The 25,866-nt window shown below is 42.8% G+C and overlaps 1 protein-coding gene across 2 annotated transcripts in view; it reads right to left on the bottom strand.

The window, feature by feature from the left end:
* Positions 1 to 917: 917 nt before the first annotated feature.
* Positions 918 to 25,866, bottom strand: part of nck2a (NCK adaptor protein 2a) — a 41,679-nt gene continuing 16,730 nt past the window's right edge. For both annotated transcript variants that reach the window (XM_085765240.1, XM_085765241.1), the window contains exons 2-4: positions 12,485 to 12,726; positions 4,384 to 5,189; positions 918 to 3,255 (exon numbers count right to left, since the gene is read on the bottom strand). In XM_085765240.1, the coding sequence (XP_085621366.1) occupies positions 3,061 to 3,255; positions 4,384 to 5,189; positions 12,485 to 12,710 (1,227 nt within the window). In that variant the 5' untranslated portion in view covers positions 12,711 to 12,726 and the 3' untranslated portion in view covers positions 918 to 3,060. The remainder of the gene's footprint in view (positions 3,256 to 4,383; positions 5,190 to 12,484; positions 12,727 to 25,866) is intronic.

Raw genomic sequence — 25,866 nt, 5'->3', positions numbered from 1 at the left:
ATTCAGTAGAAGCACAACTCAGAAGCGCCTAATCAAAGCTCTACAGAACTGAATCGACCGTCCTTATAAATAAGCCCTGCTCTACTCTAGATATCAGACAATGTCACATCTATTTCAGCTTATCTAAAAGCATGTCAATGTGTCATTCAGTACATTTCAGGGTTCCCACTCTTTTCTTGAAATCATTTTCAAGGACATTTCCAGCTACTACATTATGACACACATGTAATTATGCCATACACTAATAGCTACATCCTCCATCCCATTCATGCTTTGGAGAAGTGGTCTTTTCGACAGTTGTATCTTATTTTGTACATTTATAATCAGTTTGTTTCTTTATTCTTCTCTCACCCCCAGAAGTCTGATTTAAAGATGTGCAGTTGATGGCTCACTAACGTAACTACGAAATGATCTCTTACATGCTTAGACATTATGACAAATTCATCATTTAACAACGCAAACATGTTGTTTTTGTTTTTAAACCACACCCACTACAGCTTTCTGCTGCTCCTCTCTCTGTCACTCATCACTCCAAAGTTGCTAGTTTTCTCATGAGGCACTTCTTTGGAAAACAAATCCTTAGTGGGATCTGAAAGGGTCAAATCGAGCTCTGGTAGCTGATGTGATAAATAATTTTCCAGGACAACTTAGGCTCTTCCATATTTGACTTTTTTTTCTCATTTTCCATGACTGGAAAATTGGTCAACTATTTTCCAGGTTTTCCAGGACACGTAGGAACCCTGACATTACTGAACTCTGAACTGCTGCCTCTGTTGTATGTTTTTTATGTAATGAAATAAAAAGTGACACACTATGATCAAATGAAGAGAATGTAAAGATTGTGGCTTTCTGTCATTGCTGAGATGACGTCGCTTCAGATGAGAATCACACACACACACACACCTCCTCAACACACATTTAGTTTAGTATTCTTCAAAAAATTTTATTGAACAAAAGTATTTCAATTCTCATCACGTTGTCGGTGATACAGTACCATAGTTGGATCTTAACGATTCATATATGCACCTCATCTTATTTTGAATATATACATACAGTGGAGACAAGAATTAAATAACAATGCTCAATAACATTCAGATATATCATATAAAAGCTGAGGACCCCATGATCAACACTTCCATTGGTAAACAAATGCACATAGCAAAAAAAAACAAACAGGAACATGTTTGGTAGGACTAGAATTATTTTCATTATAATCCAGATGAACTGTATATTTGGTTTCTTGTCAGTGAAAGATGACTGTTAACTTCATATTGACTGTTTGTTAAGCTCCGTCCGCCTCGGTTACCGGCGCTGCGACTGTCCGACGTTTCAGTCTCGCACAGATAAACATTGAGAAGAGAAAATTGAGAAAATAGAAATTTGTAGTGATTTTTGATTTCAAACACAATAAGTGCCACTCCCTTGAAATTCTGTACCTGCAAATGTTTCGTACAGCCGATACTATGCGGTCCCTCGCTTGTCAGACCTGCCGTGCCCGGCTACTATTGGACAGTCGCAGAGTTTAGTACAGGAGGTTAACAAACAGTCGTTGGCTGTTGTTGGACTGGTTTCATGATTTAATATGTATTTCTAAATCATTTGGGAGTCAACAAAATGCAGAGCTTATAGGGCCGCCCTTTTCTAATTAGTTTAACGTTTGGGGTCTAAGTCAATCACTAAATTATATTGATTATTTTTTTGTGTAAACAACACTTGTCCTGCAAAATTCTCTGTTATCACAAGATATATTTATCTTTGACAAATACTACCTACATTAGGAGAAGTACTTTTTTTTCTAACTGCATTCATTTACAGGAAATGAAGCAGATCAAGTGTATTCAAACAAAAAGTGTTACCAATACATTTTTGTTCTGTTTTTTTCTTAATAGTAATTATAATGATTCTTCAGTCAGTATCCTCGTGAAGCTACAGACACATACTGGAGAACAGGTTCGTTGTGACACAATATAAAGCATGAGCATAGAGCTATGAATGAATGCCAAGTATGGTGAGTGCAGTGCAGACCTGGAGCCAGTACTATGGGTACAGGGTGGCACATTTGGTTACATTGATAAACATTCAAACTCTACAGGAATTCAGAGTTCTCCCCCACTATTGCATTAACACCCTCCTCCCCCCCAACACTGCCTTTTTAGAGGAACTACAGGAAGTATTGTATCCAGATTCTTAATAATAAGATCACTAACAATGACTGGAGATGAAGGTGAGGAATCTGAAAAAGTTGGAGAAGACGCAGATTCAAATGGGGGGAAAGAGAGCGAGAGAAGTCGTGTAGTGGAATGGTGGAAAATTAGGAGGAAAAAAGGCAAGAGAGTGATTCTGGTCACTTTGTGAAGTCACTGTATGAAAGAGCAATGATTCAGACCTCCAGAGAGGAATTTAAATTAGCTTTGAAAAACAAAACAGAAGTTAACTCAGGAACCAGCATTAAAAAGAAAAAGAAAAACAACAACAAGAAATGAACAAAAACAAAACGGTAGCCAGCGATTGGATAGGACAACATCAGAGTAAGGTCCCTCGGAGGTTTGAGTCCTCTTTGAACTGTTAATAAATGTCCTTCTGTGTGGTTTAAGAGCAATGGCGTAACCTACGATGTGCGTGGTAGTAAATGGGCGTCATGTATGACATCAACAAGGCCTCGGGCGTTTCCCGTGTGCAGCAGATGGGTGGTAAGGTGTCGTCGCTGCTGCATGCGAGCACATCCAGACTACAGAGGCTTTTTTTTTTTTTTTTTAATGTGTCTGCACATGGAGGGATGTGGCTGGGTTTTTATTTGTTGTCGTTCTCATAGTGCACAGTCTCGGGGTGAACTGGGGAGAGAAAAACCTAAAAGGAGTGAACTGAGGATCTGAGCGTGGTACAGACGCCACAGCAAGAGTGTTCAGAGCTAAGGCTTGAGTTAAGACAGTTAGGGAGTGGCGTTAGTATTACGTGTGTATAGTGTGTACTGTATGCGAGATTGTGTGTTTTCTGAGCCTGTGTGTGTGCGTGTGTGTGCGTGTGTGGAAGATCCAGTGTGTAGGTGCGAGGATGTGTGAATCACAGCAGCGCTTTGACCAGGTACAGCTTCTCTCCGTGCTCGCTGGTAAAGATGGGGGCTTTCTTGTAGTGCTCCACTAGTTCTTCCATGGAGTTGAACCTGCGCTGGCCGATACAGTACACGCCCTCCGACAGCTGCACTTTAAAGTGCTTATTCTTCCCCACCGCCTTCAGAGACACCGAGAAATCACTGGGCTGGAAAACACACACACAGAGAAAAAGAGTCGTTGAAAGAGACGGTTAGGAATCAGAGAGCGAGAGGAAATCATACAATGACACAAGAAATAAAAAACACAGTGCTTCACACCAGCAGGGGGCGGTGTACTCTCATATTTAAAATGCTGGACCCACATTTATCAGACTGAAGCATGTGGTGAAATAAAAGTAAAATTCCTCCACTTCTAATGAGAGAAAGAGATCCAGTAGAGTCGACTCTTCATGACTTCAGCTGGATCAGTGCTCTCACATCATTAGAGACTTTGTCACATTGTCACTTTTTATACTGTTGTGTAACGATATAATACACGGTTTTGCTCTTCCTTTTTCATCTAAAAGTACCTTTGATATTCATGCTGCACTCCTATTAAAGTTTCTTTTGTATATTACGGTCATGTGGCCTGTGTTTTTCTTGGGTTTCTCCTGAATTACATATTTACATATGACGGTTTTATACTTTTTGTTATTGTTCCCTTTTTCTTTCTTCCCCATTTCTGTTAGTTAAATTCATATCTTGTAACATTACTCATGAAAAAATAGAAGTTATGTAATTCCAAATGTCTGCAGCTGCTGCTTTCACAGAAATTACGAACTGATTTAATTAGTTGAAATTAATCAGCTTTTTCAAGGATCTGACTTTTTTGTTGAGAAAAATACCAAATTTTTTTTGCACTTTTCCTTTTTTGATATCATTGAAAACTGACTGATCTTTGGACTGGGAGGAAATCAACAGCAAATGAATGGAAAATGAGTGGTTATTTTCTAAAAGAGCAATCTATACTGTAGTTTGAGTCCTTGTGTCTGATTGGCTCTTTCTCTTCTCAGCAGGTCAGTAATGATGTAACGTCTATGGTTCGACTCACAGCTTGTGGTGAGAAGGAATGAGTCAGTTCATGAATGTGTAATGTTCTTCACCTTTAGGAAAAACATTTTAAATCTAACGTTAACGATTAACAGTGAAAACTGGTCATAACCTGCACAGACTGATGTTTTTATGTGGAACTCTATATTTCCACATCAGGTTTGTCTTTGGGTATTTTTTTTTTTAAAATTTCCTCTTCTTCCCTTTTCTCACAGCTCTGTTATGTCGTCACCCCACCGACTCACCGATGACTCGCTGTCTCGTATGAGGAAGTCGCCCTCCTCCCCCCTCTCGTTGAGTATACACTCGGCCTGGTGGCGGGTGACGCTGCCGTAGTACCAGTCCCTCCCGGCGAACTTCCCTGAGCGTGCCGGCGCCACGAGGCGGTTCTGCGGGGAGCCCGACGTGGAGGAGGGCTGGCCCGGCCGCTCGTCCAGCACCGTCACATAGTTCTTAGGCACCAGGCCGACCATGCCCCGTGAGTTCTTACACCGCCACCACTCGGGGTCGTTCTCCGGCTTCTCCACCACCTCCATGACCTCGCCCTTCTCAAAGTTCAGCTCCTCCTCCGTCACAGAGCTGAAGGGGTAGAGCGTCTGGACCAGGTGGAGCACCGCGCCTCGGCCGCCGGCGCGCCCGTTGGCCAACAAAGTCCCCTGAGAGCCTCCGAGGAAGGCTCGCGGGGAGTCGCCCTCCCCTTGGTCGTCCGCTCCTCCTCCTCCTCCTCCTCCTCCTCCTCCGAGCTCCTCCTGGACGTAGTTGGAGGGGAACCAGCCCACGCGGCCCGCCTGGCTGCCACGCCACCAGCCGTCGCTGCACTTCTCCATCACGATCACCCTGGAGCCCTTGACCAGGGTCAGCTCGTCCTCCCTCTCCGCCATGTAGGCAAACTTGACCACGGCGGGGATGTTGAGGTCGTAGATTCTCTCGGCGGCTCCTCCGCCCCCGCCGCCGCCGCCGCCCCCGCTGCCGTTAGACGGGTACTCTGTGTCTGAGCTCGGCGTGGGAGAAGCATCGCGGGCGCTCGTCTTCCTCTTAGTTTTTCCCAAACCTGCAGCGACAAAAGAGAAAGGTCGTAGATGGACAGAGATCAGTAACGTCCATCTTTGTTTTTATCAGTTTTCATATTTGTGTCATTATTTGATGTTTCCGGAAAAACCTTGTTGTGGCAAATGTGTTAGAAAACCGCTGCACATCTAGCAGACAGACACAATTCGCATTCACTTAAAGATCCGACTCTGTACGTCGACTTTAAACAACATCTGTAAACAACGCTGAGCACAACAGGGAAACAAGGAAAGTTGTATGTTATAAAAACCAAAACAAAAGCTGAAAGACGCTAAATAGCTCTGGAGGGGTGAACTGCAGAACTGGTCGACTACTTTTATATAACTTGATCAATTGTTAATGTCAAACATTGACACTGGCAGCTGTAAAGCTTTAGAAGGGATAGTTCAGGTTATTTGACATGGGGTTGTATTAGGTTGTGTGTGGCTGTGCAACCAGAAACAACGTGTTTTAGACTATTCTTTTAAGATAAAAAGCCCTTGAAATGAAAGATACTGTACAATATTTTGAGTTCAGAGGTGGAAAAACATAATGCCAATTTGCCAAAGGAATGTAATGTTTCAATGGGAGGATAAACCACTGAAAATATTCTCCATGAGGTAAACTTTTCAACGGATACAGGATTGTTTCGGTTGACATCGTTGGCCAAACCGAATCGTAATGCAGCAGCACACTGGTTATGTATACAGCTTCCTCACACAGCAGCGCGTCATAGAACTGGAACGATCCGTTTAAGCTCCAGATACATTTTCCTCCTTTTGACCGTTGCAACCGAGCTGCAACCGGGGAGAGGCTGCTGCTATGACGTTAAGGCTCGTTTTAGAAGGCAGCGAAAGGGCTGGAGCTCCACGGGGAGAGGAGGCAGTTTAGGTCAGCAGGACACTAATTGAGGCAGCAAATTGTACTCATGGGTCCTGAGAAGCAAAAAAAAAAACGAAAAGATAAAACTACTTTAGAAGTGAAGGATACAGAATCTCTGAGTGTCTCATGGGAAACCTCAGCGGTTAAAGACTGATCGATACTCCCGATAATAGAATTAGCACAGAGGTGCACACACATCCACTCGAACCGAGAGCCCCACGTCGTTTTTACTCAAAACCAATCAAGTCAAAGCTCATTACTGCTTGGTATTCTGTCGACACCATCTACGTACACACATCTATTCTAATCAAAAGGCTGAAAATAGGTGGTGTAGACAGGGAATGAAAAGTGGAGCAGGCACCATGGGCTTGATAATGACAGGCATATCCGGGATCAAAGTCGTCTCCTGTCTTACCTGTCTCTGACTTTTCCATTCATGTACTTTCAAAAGACGAGACTTTAAACACGTGTTTGAACACTTCAATGAGACCATAAGTTTATAAAGTCTCTCAGCTGAACATAACCAAGGAGGTCTCCCCCTCAAATTCCTCTTAAAATAATAATGATACAATATGCCGGCTGACAACATTTAAAGCGTTTACTTGACAGCTGAGGCTGGTGTCAGCATACGCTCAAGTCTGCTGCTACTAATGACTGAAGCCAGTTTGCTGACAGCTAATCACCCAGTTTGTGCCACATAAGGCTGCTGAAATGTCACCGCTGAGTCGTACATTTACATTGTTTGGGGAAGAAATTTGCAGGGTTCACACCGAGTGCCATGAAACTTGTTGGCAGGGAGGAGAGGAGGAGGAGAGTGTTGAAGAAAGACAAGGGGTCCCTTGGCAGCTGTTTCTCACACAAACAGTGGAGCAGGCACATCAGAGACCACAGCTGACAAAAAAATGCCAAGAGAAGGGGACGAGACAGGAATAACAAGCAGATCATGTTTATGGATAACAGTGTGTGTGCGTGTATGTGTGTGCGTGTGTGTGCCCCCATATCTGATCGCTGCGTGAGGGGGGATTCGACATCTCCTGGCTGTGAGCCAAAGACAAAGGTTCGACTCCTGGGCCTACAGTACTTCAGGTAGTCCCCGAGGAACAATGAAATAGACCATCGCTGCCACGGGGTAAAGAGAGAGAGAGAGACATGCACTTCCTTTGAGCTAAACACTTTAATGCACACACACACATACACACACACACACACCTTTCTTCTTCACTCATTTCCACTTCAAGGCACTGGCCTGCTGGTTACAGCAGCAGCAGCAGCAGCAGCAGCAGCAGCAGCAGCGGGCTATACTCTCTCCTCCCACAGATTCACTCCCAACCTTCACCTGCCTCTTCATCTTGTGGAAGGAGACTAGACTTTCTTGCCCAGAGGACTTCAACTCCGAGGGAAGTGAGTTGATGAAAGCCTCGATGACGGCGTGTTGCAGCATATTGCTTCACTCTCCGGCTCCCGGTGAAGGGGGCAGCGCGAGAGCTATACTGTATTCAATGAGCGCACACAATACCACCGCCACCACCACCACCACCCACCAGACGCATTTAAGTGGCTGCAGCAATGAAAAAAGCACAACCTGGCCCTTAAATGAAGCATTAGCGGAGTGTCAGCGAGCGCTGTGATTTAAAAGAGAAGTGAAGTGAATCAAAGCCCCTTCAGAAAGAAGAGCCTTGCAGCAAACGCTCTGTTCTCATTATTCTGAAAGTGCCACAAGCTCTTAATGCACAACTGTGTGTACAACCAGGAAAAAGCCTGAGGAGACAAATATTGTCAGTGAGACCAGGGCTTAAAATAAAAAACAGAGTTGGTACATGAGGCTTGCAGCTTACAGAGCGTATGAGCAGCATTTGTGGAAACAAACTGTATAAAATTTAAACATCCAAAACAAATAACTACTTGTTCCTTTCTTAAACTATTTACAGAGGTTGAAGATGTAAAAACTCTAAGCTGATGCTTGAGGTAAAGTGAAAAATGTGCAGCTGAGCTGTATACAGTCATCATGTATACAGTCAACATGCTGATATTTTCTCCCAAGTTTCCTGATAATCTACTGTAGCATGTTAATATTTGCTAATTAAGTTATATTAGCAAATATTTGCTAATTAATCTGGACTTGTAATACACACAATCACCACATATCTGTCATGTATCCATAATAACTCATCTATACTGTATATGCACTATAATACTTTCTACAGGTTGCCATTTCACTGTGTCAATAATAATATGTTACACAACTGGTTGCTATTTATTTCTGTTTCTCTTATTTTATTCATACTTTTCACGTGCTTTAATGTATTTTATAATTTTCTACTTCCTCTATTGCTATTGTTTCTAAATTATTTTATTCAGATTTTTTTATATTCTTATCCAACGACCAAATGGTACATTAGAATTTCACTGTAATCATATATGACACATAAACTTAAACTGAATTGAATTGAATTAGCACATTGTGTAGCCGAGGCTGATGGGAATGTTTTGCAGGCGATTGGTTTTAAATGCATTTGAATCCTTTGGGTGGCGAGGGGAAGTTGAGTTAAGACATTTCACTCATGTAAACCTGAATTTATGGCGATCTGTAAAATAGTTGTTGAGGCATCTCATTCTGGACCAATTAAAAGCTTGGGAGGAGGGGGCTTCGACATGCAACAACGGTCGCGTGCAGGAATCAAACAGGGAGACATGGGGTTTTATATCCTGTATTCATCCAAACCATGAGGCCACCGGGACACTCCACAAATCCCTAATACCTGTCAGGCTCTGTATAGACCTTTTACAGACAGAGGATTTAAGAAGCTCTGGAAGAAATCTAAGCCCTTATTAGGAGCTTTCTGACTGAACTGCTGTAGACTACATATTATTGTATTTTATACAGCTGCATGCTCTCACCTCTGGAAAAGCTGGAAATGAGGCTATAAAGCTGAACGGTAACAATAAATATGTTTGGTTTGTGATCAACTTTTTTTATTTATTCATTTCATTTGATTTGGTTTAAAAATTACCAAACAGTCCATAGAAATCATTATTGAACATACAAAATCCCAAACAACTAACAATCATACAAAACAAGACAAGGACACAGAATAAAAGGAAAAAAGAAAAGAGAAGAACAAAACAAACAAAAAAAGAACTGCAGGTATGCAACACTTGACATGGGGACAGGACTGAGCGCTTTGCAGCCTCACATTCACCTACGCACACTCACAGCAGAGCAGCAGCCTTGTAAAAGAAAAAAGAAAAAAAGTCGGGTGGACAGAAATCCAGCTCCTCAATATGTCCTGTCGATGGGCACTGGCCCAGTTTCAAGCAATGAGTAAGACCTTTAGTGAATTCTTTCGCCTGTCACCGTTTTTATTTCCTGTGAGAGAAAACTGGGACACAAAGCAGCATGCGGCCATCTACCATTCAATTCCGCCTGGATGGATGTCGATGATATACAGCCACATTAAAGCACAGTAAATGAGGAGGAGAAGCTGGCAGCAACACTACTACAGTCACAGAGTATCTGCAAAGGTCCTATAATTACAATGTTGACTTACCAAAGAGTGGGAAAAAGAGAGGAAAAGCTGCCAGAGACTATAGAGGGGATGAAGTAATCACACTCTCAGCCAATCACATTCCTTATCCAAGTGTGTGAGTAACTTCCATTAGCCCCTGACCTCACCTATTGCTCATCACCTCATCATGAAAATGTTCTCGCCTATTGGATTTACCCAGGCTTTTAACACTAAAGAGCTACTGGCTGGAAGCAAACTACTTAGACTGAAATGGAACTAGGCCATAATGTTGTCGTCGATATGTAACATGGAGAGTTAGGGGGTGGGGGGGTAAGGTAATCCATCATTTCAGTACAACCATTAGGCTGCTGATTTCCCCCACTAATCAATCTGCTGATCACAGAAAAGCAGAGGCGTACAGTGACGGGGACGGGGTCTGACAGCAGCAGTGTTGAAGTGAGAGTAGCTGTGTCTGCTGCACAATGAACCCTGGTGAGGGTGACAGTGGCAGGCTGTGCCATGCCGGCCCACATAAAGCTGCACTTTCCCCCCCGAGGGCTGAGATCCCCGGAGCCCAGAGGAATCAGTGCATCAGACCGGACCCCTCCCCTCCCATTCCCCCAGCTCTAAATATGGCTGCCTTTCTATTTTTATGACATTGTCACTTCTTGATCATTACGTCTTGTTAGAGTTTCCGCCAGATGTTTCGATTTTTTCTCCCCCTCCCCTGTATCCATTTCTCTTTCTCTCGCCACTGCGCCGCCCAGACAAAAAAAGAGATAGTTCGAAACTCGAGCTAAAACTGTCAAAACAGATTCATCTCTGCGCTGCTCTGCCGCCCGCTCTTTGTCTGTCTACCATTAGAAAGTAGAGCGGGCTCATCATTTTTTGATTAATTCCTGCACTCTTCACTTGAGCGGTTGTATACCAACACATCCCAATTTAGCACAAATCTATAAACTGAGGACGGCTCGTTTTGTTGGGGGCCGTTGTCTGCCCACCACATCTGTAGCATCTGTGCTCTGTGACTGCAGCGAGGCGGCAGCTCTGTGGGTGATAGGAAGCTTCAGTAGCTCAAATAATTGTGAACCCTTATCTTACGCCACCCAAAAGTTAAAAATAAATTAGACTGCATACAATTTGAAAGCCTGATATCTCCGTATGAGTTTCTTTTGTTTCACTATCAGTAATAATAAATGAAACCGATGTCATGATGCGCGAGTTACACGACAGGATGTGTAGTTGAAGGCTCGAAGGCAGCGCTGTGGTAAATATCAAAAACTATCAAAATACCAACAGAGAACATAATTGTGTTGGCGAAAGGTTAAAGCTGCTGCTCACTGTCATGTGGCAGAGCTTGTGTGTCACACTCTCACACTACGCCACTGCAAGCTCCGTCTTTAAGCACAAAGTTATGTGTCTAAGCTCCAGAACAACGCTATTACAACTTAGGGCTGCAACGAGTGGCATATTTTACTATCCAAATGTTCGGGGTCACTACTCCAGTACTCGTTTTTCGACAGGGGGGGGCTTACCGTTTTTCTATCTGTCAGTGTATTTTCAAAAACTGGTACAATTATTAACCAGAGGACAGCCTTTAGCCTTTATGCTGCGAGTCGAACAGAGGCGTCATGTTAGACCACTTAAAATCAAGTCCTGCTGCGGCACAAACAGTGAGACCGAGATGCCCCGTCTGCGTCGGCTGACGGACCATCACACTCCGCCGCGGGCAGCTGTAGCATGACACAGTGTTTCTCAAGACTTGAAGGCCAGGCAGCCCAAGCCGAGCGAGTACTCGGATGTCTTACAGCCCCACTACAACCGCTAACCAATAATCTTGGTTACTATTACTATCACAACTAGAAGTATGAGTCTATAAAACATCAGAAAAAAGATAAACGCCTCATCAAAATTCACAGAGGCCTTTAAATCTCTTGGTTTGTTAAATTCCATTAACCGATCATACAACGTTCATAACAAACCATATCAAAGGTTAAGGAAGCCAGAGTTTTTTCTTGGGGGACGATCTTCACTTAATGCTCACTTAGTAGTAGAGGTAGTTTATTCGATCTTGTTCACTAATTGTTACAGTCAGGCATCAATCAACATTCAATAATGCATTCATTAATTCAAACTTAATTCATAAATGTTACCTGATTAAAAAGGTGTAGGCTGAAGCTATTCAGCTTATACGTAAGTGCCTACCTTTAATTATATTCTTCATTTAAGTTCAACCTTTGGAGCTCTGTATGGTTTGTAAGCTTTGTAGGCTAATTGTTTTCAAACAAGACAGACCACTTGTGAATATGCATCAAATGTGTCTTCTGTGTTTTCCTGACATCATGCGCTGATCCTGTTTTACCAGTTATGACACACAAAAAAACAATGAATGTATAAAAAGCTCTGACAGTCAGACAGCAGTGTTTTTTCTTTCTATAGTTGAGCAGCAACATGAAGGAAAGGCCTTTCTGTACGATCCTTGGTGCATATAACAGCGATCTGATGTAACTCTTCTATTCTCATACATCATTACAGCCTGTTTTGTGTTTTTGCCCTTTTTCTAATTGGAGAAGAATATAAATATATCTTCCGCTTTATCGTCAAACAGCCCATCTTATACGTTGGTAGCTATGGCTACAGACACAGTGTAATATATTCTAGTCATGAGTGGAGACTGGGAGACAGTGTGCTGACAGCTGAGAGCAACGCAGCCTCAACAGGATCCCCTGAGTGCACAGTGACAGCTCCCGGTGAGCTGGGCAGAAGAGTCAGACCGACACACATGCGTACACACAAACCGGCCGCTGCTTATGACCACATCTTATCGCCTCCTCCCGGGAGCCCAGACTACTGGAAGGGAAGCCCGGGAAGTCTTCACCTTTACCGAAAAGTAATCCAGAGTGAAACTTACCCAGTGTGTCTTTGATGTTCTTCACCAGCGAGCCTTTCTTCAGGCTGTTCTTGCGCTCCACGTAGTTGGACGGCACGTAGCCCGTTTGGTTGGAGGCGTTGCGGACGCGCCACCAGGTCTTTGAGTCGTCCAGGAGGAAGAGACGCTCGTTTTTTCGGATGTCAAGTTCCTGGTCCTGCTGGGCTGTGTAGTCCCACTTGGCTACAACAATCACCTCCTCTGTCATCTTTCATGGAGTCCCCCTGTTGTAGAGAAGAAGAAGAAGAAGACGGCGCCGGAGTCAGACCAGGAGTACGACACCTCACAGATTGCTTCTGTTACACAACAGCCTCAGTGTGTTATTAGTGTCAAAAAAACAAAAAACACACACACACACACACACACACACACACACACACACCACGGTTCACTGAGTCACTTGTAGACTTAAAGACAACGGAAGGAAGCAGAGAGGAGGATCGTGGGTAATGGAATAGATTACTGATTATTTGATTATTGAGAAATAGTCTGTTGATGATTCAAGACGGTTCCTCTTTAATTGAGGAACTACGGCGCTAATTTAACAACAGTGTCAGATATTACAGATACACACATGCTTATTTCTAATGTAGTGTGAGGTGTGTGTGGGTGTGTGGGGGTGTGTGTGCGTAAAGCTCAGTGTTGCTGTGACAAGTCATTACAAAAATAATCCATATCCATCCATGCACACAATTTTTAAACTGCTTATTCCGGCTCACTGTGGGCATTAGGGAGGATTCACCCCAAACAGGCTGCCAGTTTATCACTGAGGGCTGAATTACATAACCGAGCCAAATATGAGTTTAAGGTTAGTGGTGGTAATATTAAGTTGCCTTGACTGGCACCGACATTGATAATTCCTTGGATAAAGATTATGGCAAAATCTCAAAATTGCCACTGACCGCATGATCACCACCCCACCCCACCCCACCCACCCACCCACCCCGTGTGAAACTGAAGAGGAGGACAGAGCTGGAAACATGATAACGTGCATAGGGGTTCAGCAGAGCCGTGGCACCGTTGCTATAAAATGCAACATTCAGCCTTAAAAAAAAGGGAAAAAAAAGCACATCTGAGGAGGGAGAGGCACAAACACACAAAATCAATTTATGTGTTCATTCTGCAATACTTTCTGTCTCTCACGCACAAATGCACAAACACACACACGCAAAGCCTTGCCTATTAGTTTTTTTAGACAGAGTGAGCAATTGCATGCTCTATTTCACCAGGTGAGGTGATTTGACATGGGTTTTCTGGACTCCCCTTAACCTCTGAGGAATTACGTGCAGCTATTTAGGAGACGGGCGGATGGAAAACGGACTGTTTGAGGAATATGCATAAAGGGATTGGGAAAGTTTGATTTAATTTAGTTTACTCCTGTTTGGCCGCTGAAAAAAATGAAAAGGCTTTGCTGTGATAAAAGGCGCTGCACGGTATGACAACCATCCGAGCAATCCGGTTTATATTTAGCGCATCACCAAGTTAACAGTCTGCAGCTGGAAACGAGATCCCCGGGATAGATAAAGGAAGATGCAGATAAACAAACAAAAAAAAAAAGGTTTCGAAAGATGAGACTGAATTCAAGAGATACAGAAAACAGTCTCATGTTTTAAAGCTTTTTTTCTTTTTTTATGTGGCCGACTGTCCGGCCTGAATAATCAAATAAAAACGTCTGCATCATATCTAATCTCACATGAGGCCATCAGTGGCTATTGTGGGACTCTGATTTATTGCAATTGTATTTAACTGACTGGCGCACGTCCTCTTCAGCACAATTACACATAACAGAGTTTTTATGGAGCTGCTCGACAAGGCTAACAGGTCGAGTCGTACACAGATAACATGCATTATGACGGTCGTACCATTACGAGGGGAAAACAAACAGAGTTGGACAGAAAAGCAGTGCTGATAATAAAAGCAAGCAGCGTTTTGTTTTTTGTTTTTTTTAATATTCAGTCTGTGTGCACAGCAATACTGAGACCAGACACAAGGACTAAAACAACTAAAGCACACATTTAAAATGCAGAGAGGAGATTGTATATTCCCTTAGTCGTCTATATTTTATTCTTTGAGAGGACAGAGCGCAAATAGCGTGTGGCCACCAAAGAGAAATATGACTCATGGGAAGTGTAGCTGCGCAAATTAGAGCGAATAAAAAGATTCCATTACTGGTGGAAAGATTGATATCTTCTGTGTAGGCCATGTTTTTTTTGTTTTTTTATGAAATGCAAATGGCAACACACAAAAAGCGCTGCCTTGTTTTTTGTTGTAAGATATTTATTTCCACTTCAATTAGGCCACAGCCACAGAGATATTGCAGCCATTACCGAGTACTTTCTTTACAGTAACATGGTTGTGTGTGTGTGTGTGTGTGTGTGTGTGTCACTGCGTCATGGGTGTCAAAAAGCAGCATGGCATCTCCACCACGAGCAAAAAAAAAAAAAGAAAAAAATTCACGAGCAACAGTTTGCATAGAGTAAAGAATTGCACTTGTGAATGTGTCTCTGCTTGCCGTCACTAAAGCTGTCAGACTGCATTTCTTCGCAGGCCAGGACAGGGACAGGAGGAGGAGGAGGAGGAGGAGGAGGAGCTTATGCAATACTGAGAAAGTTTATATCAAGTTCACCGCAAGTTAAGTTACTCAAATTTCTAGGATGTGACAACTTTTCCTGCAGCGGGGTGAAGAAGCTGAAGGGGTGAGTTCAACAGCCAGGAAGCTGAAAAAAATTAAATAAATAAAAATAGATGCAGCAGCTGTGATTCTCTGGAGAACACGGGAAATAGAAATGGAGGGACGGATTTATAACAAGATGAGGGGCGGTGACGTCAGCTCTTCTTAGAGACGGGAGGTATGTGAGCATGCTGGAGCCTCTATCCGCCTCGGGCCACAGCTGCTGGATTAGACCGGGCCACCTCTTTCATTTCCACTGCATTTCCTCCCTCGGGGATGAGGTGAATCTGACGTTGACGACGTTGGGATGTTGACATCTGGAGCAGCTCAGAAATGCACGATGGCATCGGGGGGGACACTTGCACACCTGTAGTGTGATCCGGTTGCCAAATGTCAACATCGATATCAGCCTAACGCGAAGCTAATCGAACCGAAACCAATGCCAGTTAAAACCTGAGCAACAGGTTCAGCGTGTGAGAGGCACAACATCCACTTTCTATAATCCCTCCACCATAGTGTCGTTCCACTCCACTTTCGACTCCATGTAAATTGGCTGAATAATGCCTTTCCTCCTATCCGAGCACGAGTACTCTTCTCCGACTTCCCCTCATCCATGATACCCAATTTCTCCGTCTCCTTGGCAACCTCGCCCATTAGGCAGAGTGATGGGATTGCCACTCCAAGTCAAGTCGATCCTCCTCTGTGGGCAATCGTGTATGTCAGAGCGGCAGCCATACCGCTGCTCTTTTAGAGGCCTGACAACGGGCCGTCGCTCTCGACATGTGATTAAACCCAGAGGAATTGAACTCCAACTCTTATTTTAAAAATGTCATCTGTGGGTAAAAACTGTAAGATTATATACACCTTTTTCATCAAAACGATTCATTTTTCAGAAATAATACATCCACAGAACATCTAGAGGTGTGGTTTTACTGATTTTTTTTATAGTATAGAAATAACTGTTTTATAAATTTTGACGGGTCCAAACTATATAAATATCTGATTGCGTTGGCAACGTCGGCATGAAATTATCTCTGCGCCAAAAGCATTAGTACGTTGATGTCACGTGAGGCGGAGCTCAGGGGGAGCCAGATCGTGATGGCTCTGTGGAGAAAATGGCATTGTGCTAATGCTAATGCTAACTAACGGTCAGCCGGTACTGTAGCCTAACGTTTCCGGGGCAGGCGTGATGCTGCGGGTTTGTCGGGTTCGTCTGCAGGTGAGTTAGTGTGAAATGATTCAGATGTGTTTTCAGTGGCTGTCAACACCGGAGCTGCTGCTCGTTTAATACGGTTAGTGCTAGCTTAGCTTTAGCTACTAGCAGCTCCCTGTAGGCGTACCTGGCGGCAACCAGTACAATTGACCTATGGCTAAGCCCCGCCCCCTCCACTCACTCGGACAAACAGTCAACATTCGGTGACAGGCGCTATGACAGCTGTCACAGTAGGAGACATTTCACAGGAGGCAATTTATGGTTTTTCGAGACAGAAAGATTAAATATCATCTCGAAGTCACCAAAACTTAACTTAACTTTACTGCTATGGCTGCCGTTTGCCAGGAAACGCCGATAGCGACGGGCTAACTTCTGTTAGCCTGTCTATGGAGTTTTGCATTATACGTTAGCATTAAGCTAGCGGGCTTTATGCTTAGTTGTGATGCTGGCTAACATCCAAACATCTCTCATAATATGTTGCCTCAAATACGTTGTTGACCTAACTTAGAATAGATGTAGACATCCTTGTTAAGTTTATCCACGTTTAGTTAGTGTTGTGGTCTACTGCATAACTTTATCCAGAGCAGACACTTCTCTCGGTTGAGATGTGGCTTAGAAAAGGTTAAAAATAAATACACCCCGTCGCCCAGTCTCTCGGGATACCTAGTGTCGGAGTTGCATGTACCCCATGCACACCGTTTGACCATTTTAAACTTAAAATGTCAAGAAAAAACATATAAAAACTAATGAAAACTGACTACCTGCAATGCATTTCAATGGACGTGGAAGCAGAGAATGTCCGAGTGTATGGGCTAGCTATGCGCACTGTGATTGGCTCATCGTGTTTGGGGGCGTGGCTTAGCCATAGGTCAATTGAAGGTTGGAGCGAGAGCGGGCGAATGTGAGTGCAACACTTACTGGCTGGGAGGAATTAAACTTGTAGCTAACACCTTTAAAATGTTTTTTTTTTTTTTTTTTTCTTTTTCATACATCATCTAATCAGAGCTTTTATCTCAGTTTCCTTGATCTGTTTAATAAACAGACAGGTGGTTTAACAAAAAAAAGCAGCTTTTTCTTGTGAGAGTGCCAACAAATACTCACACAACAGAAAACAAACAGATTTAGGAGCGGGTTGGGGTTTTGAAAAAGGGAAGAAAAAAAAGCCTCAGAGCTCATGCTCCTTGTGACCTCCCCATTCCTCTGCTGAGAGAGTTAAAAGAGGAAAGATGAGCAACAGACTGCTGAGCTGGGCTTCACCAGCACTTCACAACTCTCCCTTCAGTGGGGGGGTTGGGGGAGATGCTCAGAGGCTCTTTCAACGCTACACAAAGAGAAAGGGAAAGTAAAAGAGGATTATAAAAAAAAAAAAAAAAAAGTGGGGGATGTTTAAAGGGGGGAAAAAATACCCGTCTGGCAGAGCTTTCTGTGTTTGGCATTCAGGTCAAAGACAGGCAGGATTCTGCCAATGGGAGGACATTTCCAACCCCCCCTCCACTCCACAGTGTTTGCAGTAGTTGCTTCTCACAGGAAGGAAGACTGCTTTACTCCCTACTGGCAACGAGTGTCTGAAACATTTGGAGTGAAGTACACACAGGCTCTAACATGAGGAAGGAGGAGTTGGCGATTAGGCTGCTGCTGGAAAAAAAAAAGCTTCTGTGATTTTAAAGACCTAATTGTCTCTATCAGGGAAAAAACAGGCCGGGGCTGTGTTAGACGCCTTTCACATGCACTCAATCAGTGCATTTACATCCACAGTGAAGTCGAGCAACAGTTGCAGCTCCAGTAGTTGGATTATAAAAAGGGACTATATTGGAACTACTGGCCTTGTCCCAATATACAAACATGGGATAGAAATCGAGTTATTGATCAAAGTGCGGCTGACTCTGCTACGACAGGTGGCGATATGTCACCTTTAGCTTCTTACCACACCTTTTTCCAAATGAACTATTATGAAACAGACCAAAACAACAGATAAGCAAGTTATACTGTAGCTACTGCAAACTGGCAGCATGTCGAGCATTTACAGTTCAGTATATTTCGTATGTGCTGTACACATTTTCAAAGCCTGAGACGGGAACGGGCATCAGCCTCCAACTGAGGTAAACATGTAGAAATTACTTTACTCCCGACCACAATATCTAATCTGACTTTGAGAAATTCAATTTGGCGCAATACAGTTTCGTACAAACGTGTTTCCATGTATTTCTAAAGACCGGTTGAGTAACGCATTAAGTCCGTCCGACTACACAACGTCATGTAAAGTTACTGATCGTGAAAGATGTTACTACAGTTTGTTTTCTGTGGTTGCTCTTGTTCAGTCTTAGGGGAGGAAACAGGTGCCACACACATGGATGCCATCAAAATGATTATTAAAAGTCCAAAACTCAAACCACTCAATGACAGCTCAGCTACAAGACTCGGAGAGCTCCATGCTGTCTTCTCAAAATAGTCCTGAGAAGAAAGGCTCCCTCAGACCACACACTCAGCCCAGAGACAGAGCTGCTACCAACACACCATATGACTGCTGCACATTTGAAGACAGGAGGCTTCTTCATCAAACCGAGCTGAGCTCCGATACAAAGCACAGAGGGCAAACATGGCCAAGTCAAGCAAGACATCCCTACAAAACTGATGTTTGATGGTGGTTTCAGTCAGTCTGAGCAGCATGCCTACATAATAACACATGTTAAACTTAATAAATAGCATAATAAAACTTAGTTTTCAAAACCAATGGCAAATAAATGCAGATACTTAAGTGAGTGGTTTCCCACATCCACTATTTTGAGAGATTTATGGGAGATGGGAGTCAAATTAAAACAAAAAAAGAAACAGAGAGCAAATATTTTGACTTTTAGTACCTTTAAAAAAGAACCTCAAAAACACTGGATCTGAGTATCACATACTCAAAGACCTGAGTCTCACTCACGATGAGCCACAAAACACATTTTACATCTAACTGTGTTACATTGTCGGGAGTATCACTTTAAAGTGGCATTATCAAGGATTTTCATCTAATAAGTGTCTCTTAAGTGTCAGTCGATTGCTAAATGAGTTGATTAGTGATTGAGCATATGTCGTGAGTATATGAGTAATACAGTATTTCACACATATAACAATCTGGCTGTTTGGTGAAAAATGTCAAATAAAGTGGCTGCTAATGCAAACTGAATGTTTCCGTTTCCTGCTTCACATTAAAAGCATTTAACTGGTGAAACCCGAGCTGACTTTCATCACGAAGCAGTACCATCAAATCCAATATTTGCCTCAATGAGCAGCTGAGGCTTTTTTTTTTTTAACCAGGGTGGATCAGTTTGTAAAATTGCAGGAAGTAATGGGACAAGCGATCAGCAGCCATGGTGAGCTGTTAGAGGAGGAGCTGCAGGCGACAGACCCAACACCTCCAACGTCTCATCCAGGACCCAGCTCCTCTCACTGCGTCCTGCTGATCACAGACTCGTGTCGGGTCCAGTGTAACAAGGATGACTGCTCACAGAACGATGTGAAAAGGCCAATTATTGCCCCGACTTCTCTGTTAAAACGACATGTTTGTTCTGCTGCTCCCAGACCTCTGCACTTGTACAGCTGCCTTCATTTGACAACAACACCAGTCTGCACCAACACCAAGCCCCAAGCGCTACGCCGCAAATCCAAACTTGTGCACACATTTCAAGTTTTGATTATCAAGTGGTTTCAAGGGGCTACTAATGCCCCCCCCCCACCTCTTTTTTCTGATCATAACGATTTATAGCTTTTATCTGGGATGCCAAAGTTAATTTCCTTGAGTTTTTTAACTTTGGACACAAACTGGGCGTTGTAGAAATGTGATAGTCCTTTTCTGTCATTTAAAGGGACAACGAGGAGTTTTGGAAAAGCGAAGCGTGTTCACACTACATTTATGAGCCTCCGCGCGCACCGTACATTTCTTTGACCGGCGCAAGACGGACTCATGTTTTCATTCATCAATAATTAAAGTCAGAGGTTCAAAGAGGTTCACATACCGTCGTAGTTCCGACCATAAACGGCGATTCGGCTGCGTTATTCTCATGACTCGCCACAAAGGAAACGCTGGTCGGTTCGACCAGCATTTCCGCCACCATTAATAATAACAAAATAATGATAGAGACAGAACGATATATTTATCGAAAATGGGCCCATTAACAAGTGTGGGTAGCGGAGATTCATCCACATTAACGTGAGACTTTTTTTTATAACCGAATAGAAACTCCTCATTGTCCCTTTAATATATCATGCAACTAAACAATAAAATGTAAAAATAGAAAATAAAATAAACATTTCACTCTATACTTTTCCCCATATGAGTTAATGTAATGTGATTTCAGTTGGAATGATCATTTTTATTTTTCATTTTCACTGAAAAAATATAAAATCGATGATGTTATTTTTGTCATGTGATTTGGATGTTGCACTTTTATACTGTGATTTCAATGACATTGCAGTTAATCGTGCAGCTTTATAGGCTATAAAATAAGGTAAATGAATACTGCTTCAGATCTTAACTTGTCTAAATGATGACAGAGATGTGGGATCCCCTCCCCCCACACCCCCACCCAACCTGCTCTTTACAAGCAATTTTCACATGTCACTTTCATTTTCTGTCATTACTCCAGCCCTCCTTCTCCTGAGCGGAGCCGACATTGTTGAGCCGGTCTCCATGACAACAGTCACTGGGTGGTCCCACTCTCGCTGACAGGGGCGTTCCCCGAGGAATCTGACTTGCATCCCTCCACTCTTCGATTTTCGATATTTCTTTACAAAGGATCAACTTTCATTCCGCACAAAGGCGACCGTGGGCTCAGCACCCGCAGAGCCGCGGTTTAAACAAAGGGTCTCTATTTTTTTTTTTTTTTCCCCTAGTGAAGTCAAAGGAGAAAAAGACAAGACAGGGAGCACTAAATCTCCAAGAGTCTCCTTGGAGAGATGATTAAGACCGAAAAAAAAAAGTGCTACTAAGATCCTTTATGCATTGCATGTCTGAATTACATGATAATATTCATTTAACAGCCTATTCTGACAGCAGACTGATGGCACCACAGTGGGGTTTGATTGTGCATCGCCGCTGTTATTTAATCCCTGCTTCACACATTATCCGTGCAGACAGATGGTAGGTGGTGGTGTTTTTTCAACTGAGGCATCAAACTCCAGTCCCTAATTTGTTAGAGATCACATTATGAGGGTTGTTGTTTTAATTAGTAGCTGCTTAATGTAGGTTCAGGGTAGTGCGTCATGTTAATTTGATATCATTATTCCATCATAATGACTGCACTGAAAGGAGATAAACAACTTCAAATCCCTGCTGCATTGGCTTCCTCCTATTCCCTCGTTCCCTCTGTTTGGCTGATTTCAAACTTTGTTTTCTCTTCTCCTTGATGCCCACTTTACCTCTTTGCACAACACTGTGATGCTTGTTCACTTCACACACCTCCCTGAGCACTAAACACATGATGCGATGTCTCCTCTGTGCGGCTCTTTCTTTTTTCTAACTCAGCCCTCTGTACAGCCTCTCTCTGCTGAGGGCCATTACATATTAGCATGTTTGTTTTTTTTTTGTTTTTTTACCTTTCTTTTGCAGCAAAGTGGAAAGGACTGTCTCTATTTTTAACTCTGTATGTGACAGTCTGGTATCCATGTCCCCTGGCAGAGCAACAAAAGACGAACACCGTAAGTCACAGCGGGGCAAATGTAGCAAACGCAGCTTTGATGTACAATACTGCTCGTTTTTTACTTTGACTGGAGGAGACAGAAGAACCTGAGGTGACGATGAGTTTGTTTTTCACAGAGACAGAAATAGGGGAGGTGGGATGGGGGGAAGTGAAGAAAGAAATAAAGCATGGATGAGAATGAATTACGAGTCACTCTCAGGTCAAACAACAGAGATATGGCAGTAGCTATAGGCTATTTTATTGTTTTTAAATTAACTGCACTACACTGTGTATATTTTTCTACGGCCTCACACAGAGAGGCCAGGAGCTTCTGTCTCTCTGAGCTTGTGTCATGAGCTTGCCTTTGTTTATTTTATTGCCCTGAGGTTTTCAAAACCATTCTCCGGCCATGTGGGGGTATTAGTGTGAGGACAAGGAGAAAAATTACTATCTGACACTGTGATCAATTATCTTAAATGTCAATATAGCTGATCACATAGTTCATAATATGCGATACTGACGAGGTGTATTTACAGGGGCCCAGGGCTACTTTTTTTTTTTTTAGGAGCGCTGGTGCCCTTTAAAGGGATAGTTCAACATTTTAGCAAATTGGCCCACTGCCATAATAATAAGTAGGTTCGTTACCTTTAATTGTCAGTGCAAGGTGTTAGATGGAGCTGTTTTCGGGGCAAATGAAGAGACTGCTTGCCGAAAAACTGCCCCAGACGGGAATGCACATCAGCCATTTTACATGAATTTACCTCGAAAACAACTCTGTCTTATAACGTTATGTTATTAGCCTATGTCAGACATAGCGTGGTGAATGTGCAGGTCACAACCTGTCCACGAGAGCGTTTTGGAGTTGTTGGATTGTGTATTTGAAGAGTTTGATGAGGGAAACCAAGAAATCCCATAAGCCTCCGTAGCGTAGCTCTGAGCAGCTCTGCTCCGCTGTTCTAAAAATAGCTTGCACCGACAAATAAAGGTAACAAACTGAATGCAATGGGCCAATTTGCCAAAATGTTTAACCATCCCTTCAACATTTTCCACCATTTTAATTGTATTGCTGATAAACGTTTTGGTAATTAATAGTCAATTTTCAGAAATTACATTGTGCCATTTTAATTTAGTAGTATAGTTGCAATGTCACAGAAATACAAGAAACACATCTTAACCTCAGGGTCTGGTCTGGTCTGGCCCTGGTACAGGAGGAACTGGCTCAGATCTGTATCAACGGCTTGTTCCGCCTTTGATGACGTTTGTCTAAAGCAAAATATGCAATATCGGCCACAACATTAAAACCAGTCACCTGTTTTACTGTTATTGCTGATTGTTGGATATGACAAAGGTTTTTAGATATAAAAAGCCTCAGAAACAAGCAACCTGGATGTAGTGTTGAGAATTGATTGGCTGCGTTGATTTTGTCTGACGTCTTTGATCGAACATTAACCAAGCACTGGGCTGTGGATGTTCTACTCCCCATGTAAAAAGCTGCAAGAGTTTTTGCTGACCTAAAAAGGACAGAAAAGATGTAAGAGATTTGTTCTGTTGTTCAGGTGTGGGCAGAGATCTTTGCAAACACTGCCTAAAAACACCCTTGTGGACAAATGTTATTTTTATACCTGGACTGCATTAGCGGGATTAGCTGGTGTGGCATTTTCTTCTCTAAACAAACTCTGAAAATCTATGTGCTGTCAAAATATGGAGGAGAACAGTTAGCTGGGAGAGAACAAGCGATGCTCTGTGCACACTTTGAGACTAGAGGCGAGAAACATTTCCACACAGCAGAGTATTACTGGCCTGGAAAACGTAACTTTATTGAATCTGTGCAGCTTGTGAATTCGTATAGACAAAAACGCCCCGAGGCCAAACAAACCGCACATTTATGAGATAGATTCTCCTTAGAGCGCTGGACATAGTCAATTAGCAAACCAGAGTTAATCTGAGAGGAGCACTCAGCAGTAAGAAGATACACTGGATGGAAATGTATTGAGTGCTGCCTGCTGAGGAGTTATGAGTCTGTGTTGGTGTAATATCCTAATTTTTCTTTGTCAGGTTGTCATGGTAACCATTTTGGAAAATTAAACTGTTTCTGGGGGGGGGGGGGGGGGGGGATAGAGCGATGCACAAAGTACCACTCTGCAGCTGTCCAAACCACTTTGAATCTGATTAGAGCCGTGGTGGCCATGACACTCTGCATTGAAAACAAGCCAATTATTGTCTCAATATAATTTGGTCTTCGTTTAGTCTGTTTTTGTAAAGGAGACTAAATTACATGAAGTCACATTCAATCAGAAGAAGATAATTAGTCACAATATAAACAAACAAACACGGCGCTAATTATGTCTCTTTGCTAAGAGATCCGTGTGGCTGAGTGTGTTACAGTAACACTTCAATACTTTTCTCTAACTCAGGGTTTTGAAATCTGTCACCAAACTTTGCTATTAAAGCTTTGTCAGATTTTTTCTTATAGCTGAAGACTTTCAGCTCTTTGACCACATTGATGTGTAATTTTAAACAACTGACAGACTTTAGTGAAGTTAAAGTCAGTGGCTGGTTCATTTACTTCAATACATTTTTATCTTCTGTTTCAACCACTTGTAGAACAATATCTATGATTTACACTGCAACAAACCTCTAAAACACCGAAGTCCTTACTGTTGGTAGTAGAAAGCAACACACAAAACTCCAAGGTTAGACAAACCTTAAAACACACCTCCATCATATTGAACTGAATTAATCAGATGACTGTTTTCTATTAACTACAACTTCCTCAACTGCAAACTAGGGAGAACGGAAACTCTCGGTACAGACAATCATCGGCCCGGTATTGGCTGATAATTATCTGTACCGGTAGTTATCAGCCAGTTATAATTAGCCAACATTGCCTTGAGTTTATTCATTTTCAGTCCATTGACCCCCTTAAGTTGATTTAAAACAATAATAAATGTCGATTTCTGAAGAGTCATAACTGTTCTTGTTTTTGTTGTGATTACAGTCAGAGGCAGAGCAATAATGTTACATTTATTTTTACTCACTACATCTTAGCCTTTCTTAACCTAAGGGGTGTACTATTCAAAATGTTACTGGTTTCGATATCAAATCGGTATCGGTGGCAAAAACCTGCATCTCTACTGCAAACATTTAATCACCAAACAATTGGGCAGTGCTGAAGAAACATCATGTGTTCTTTGCTGAGGAGTGTTTGTCAGAGCAAAGTTTCAACCACAGGCCCAACACTTCAGTAGAGGAGCTCAAATAAAGTCTCATTACTCCCTGCATGGGAGTGTAAACTCCATCGCAACACAATCTAGGCCACATTCACTTCCACCGCTGGAGCACACAGGAGTAAATCTGTGAGCCAGTTAATGTTGTTTTGCTTCCGTTCATGAAATGGTGCGGCTGTTTACAACTCCCACCCAGGGATGCGGAGGCAGCGCTGTTGGTTTCTTAAATTGTCTTGTACTCCTGTGAGCCTCCCCGGACCCCTGCTCTCTTCCACAGCCCTGTCAGCTCCCACCCATCCTGACTGATGGATCCTGCATTTCAGCGAGAAGAACTGATGTGGTATCCAGCCATGCAGAAAGTTTTGCTTCTGTTTTCCCAGGTTTGGGATTTCTGCTCCAATCATAATACAGGAGAGGAATAAAATTTAGTTTGTGCTGCTCCCAGCAGTTTTTTAAAAAATGATTTAAAAAAACTCAACGGTGACGCCTCTTTCCAGAAACAATTCCCTGGTTATTTTGGATAACTCACAAACCTCAATGTGGATCTTTTTTTTTACAGTATCTTCAAGAATAAAAACACAGACTGAAATCGG

The sequence above is a fragment of the Trachurus japonicus genome, chromosome 21, assembly GCF_045865225.1.
Source record: "Trachurus japonicus isolate A0001 chromosome 21, Traja_1.0".
NCBI classification, from domain to species: Eukaryota; Metazoa; Chordata; class Actinopteri; order Carangiformes; family Carangidae; genus Trachurus; species Trachurus japonicus.
The sequence above is the reverse complement of the archived record's forward strand: the minus strand, read 5'-3'. Positions and strand labels throughout refer to the sequence as shown.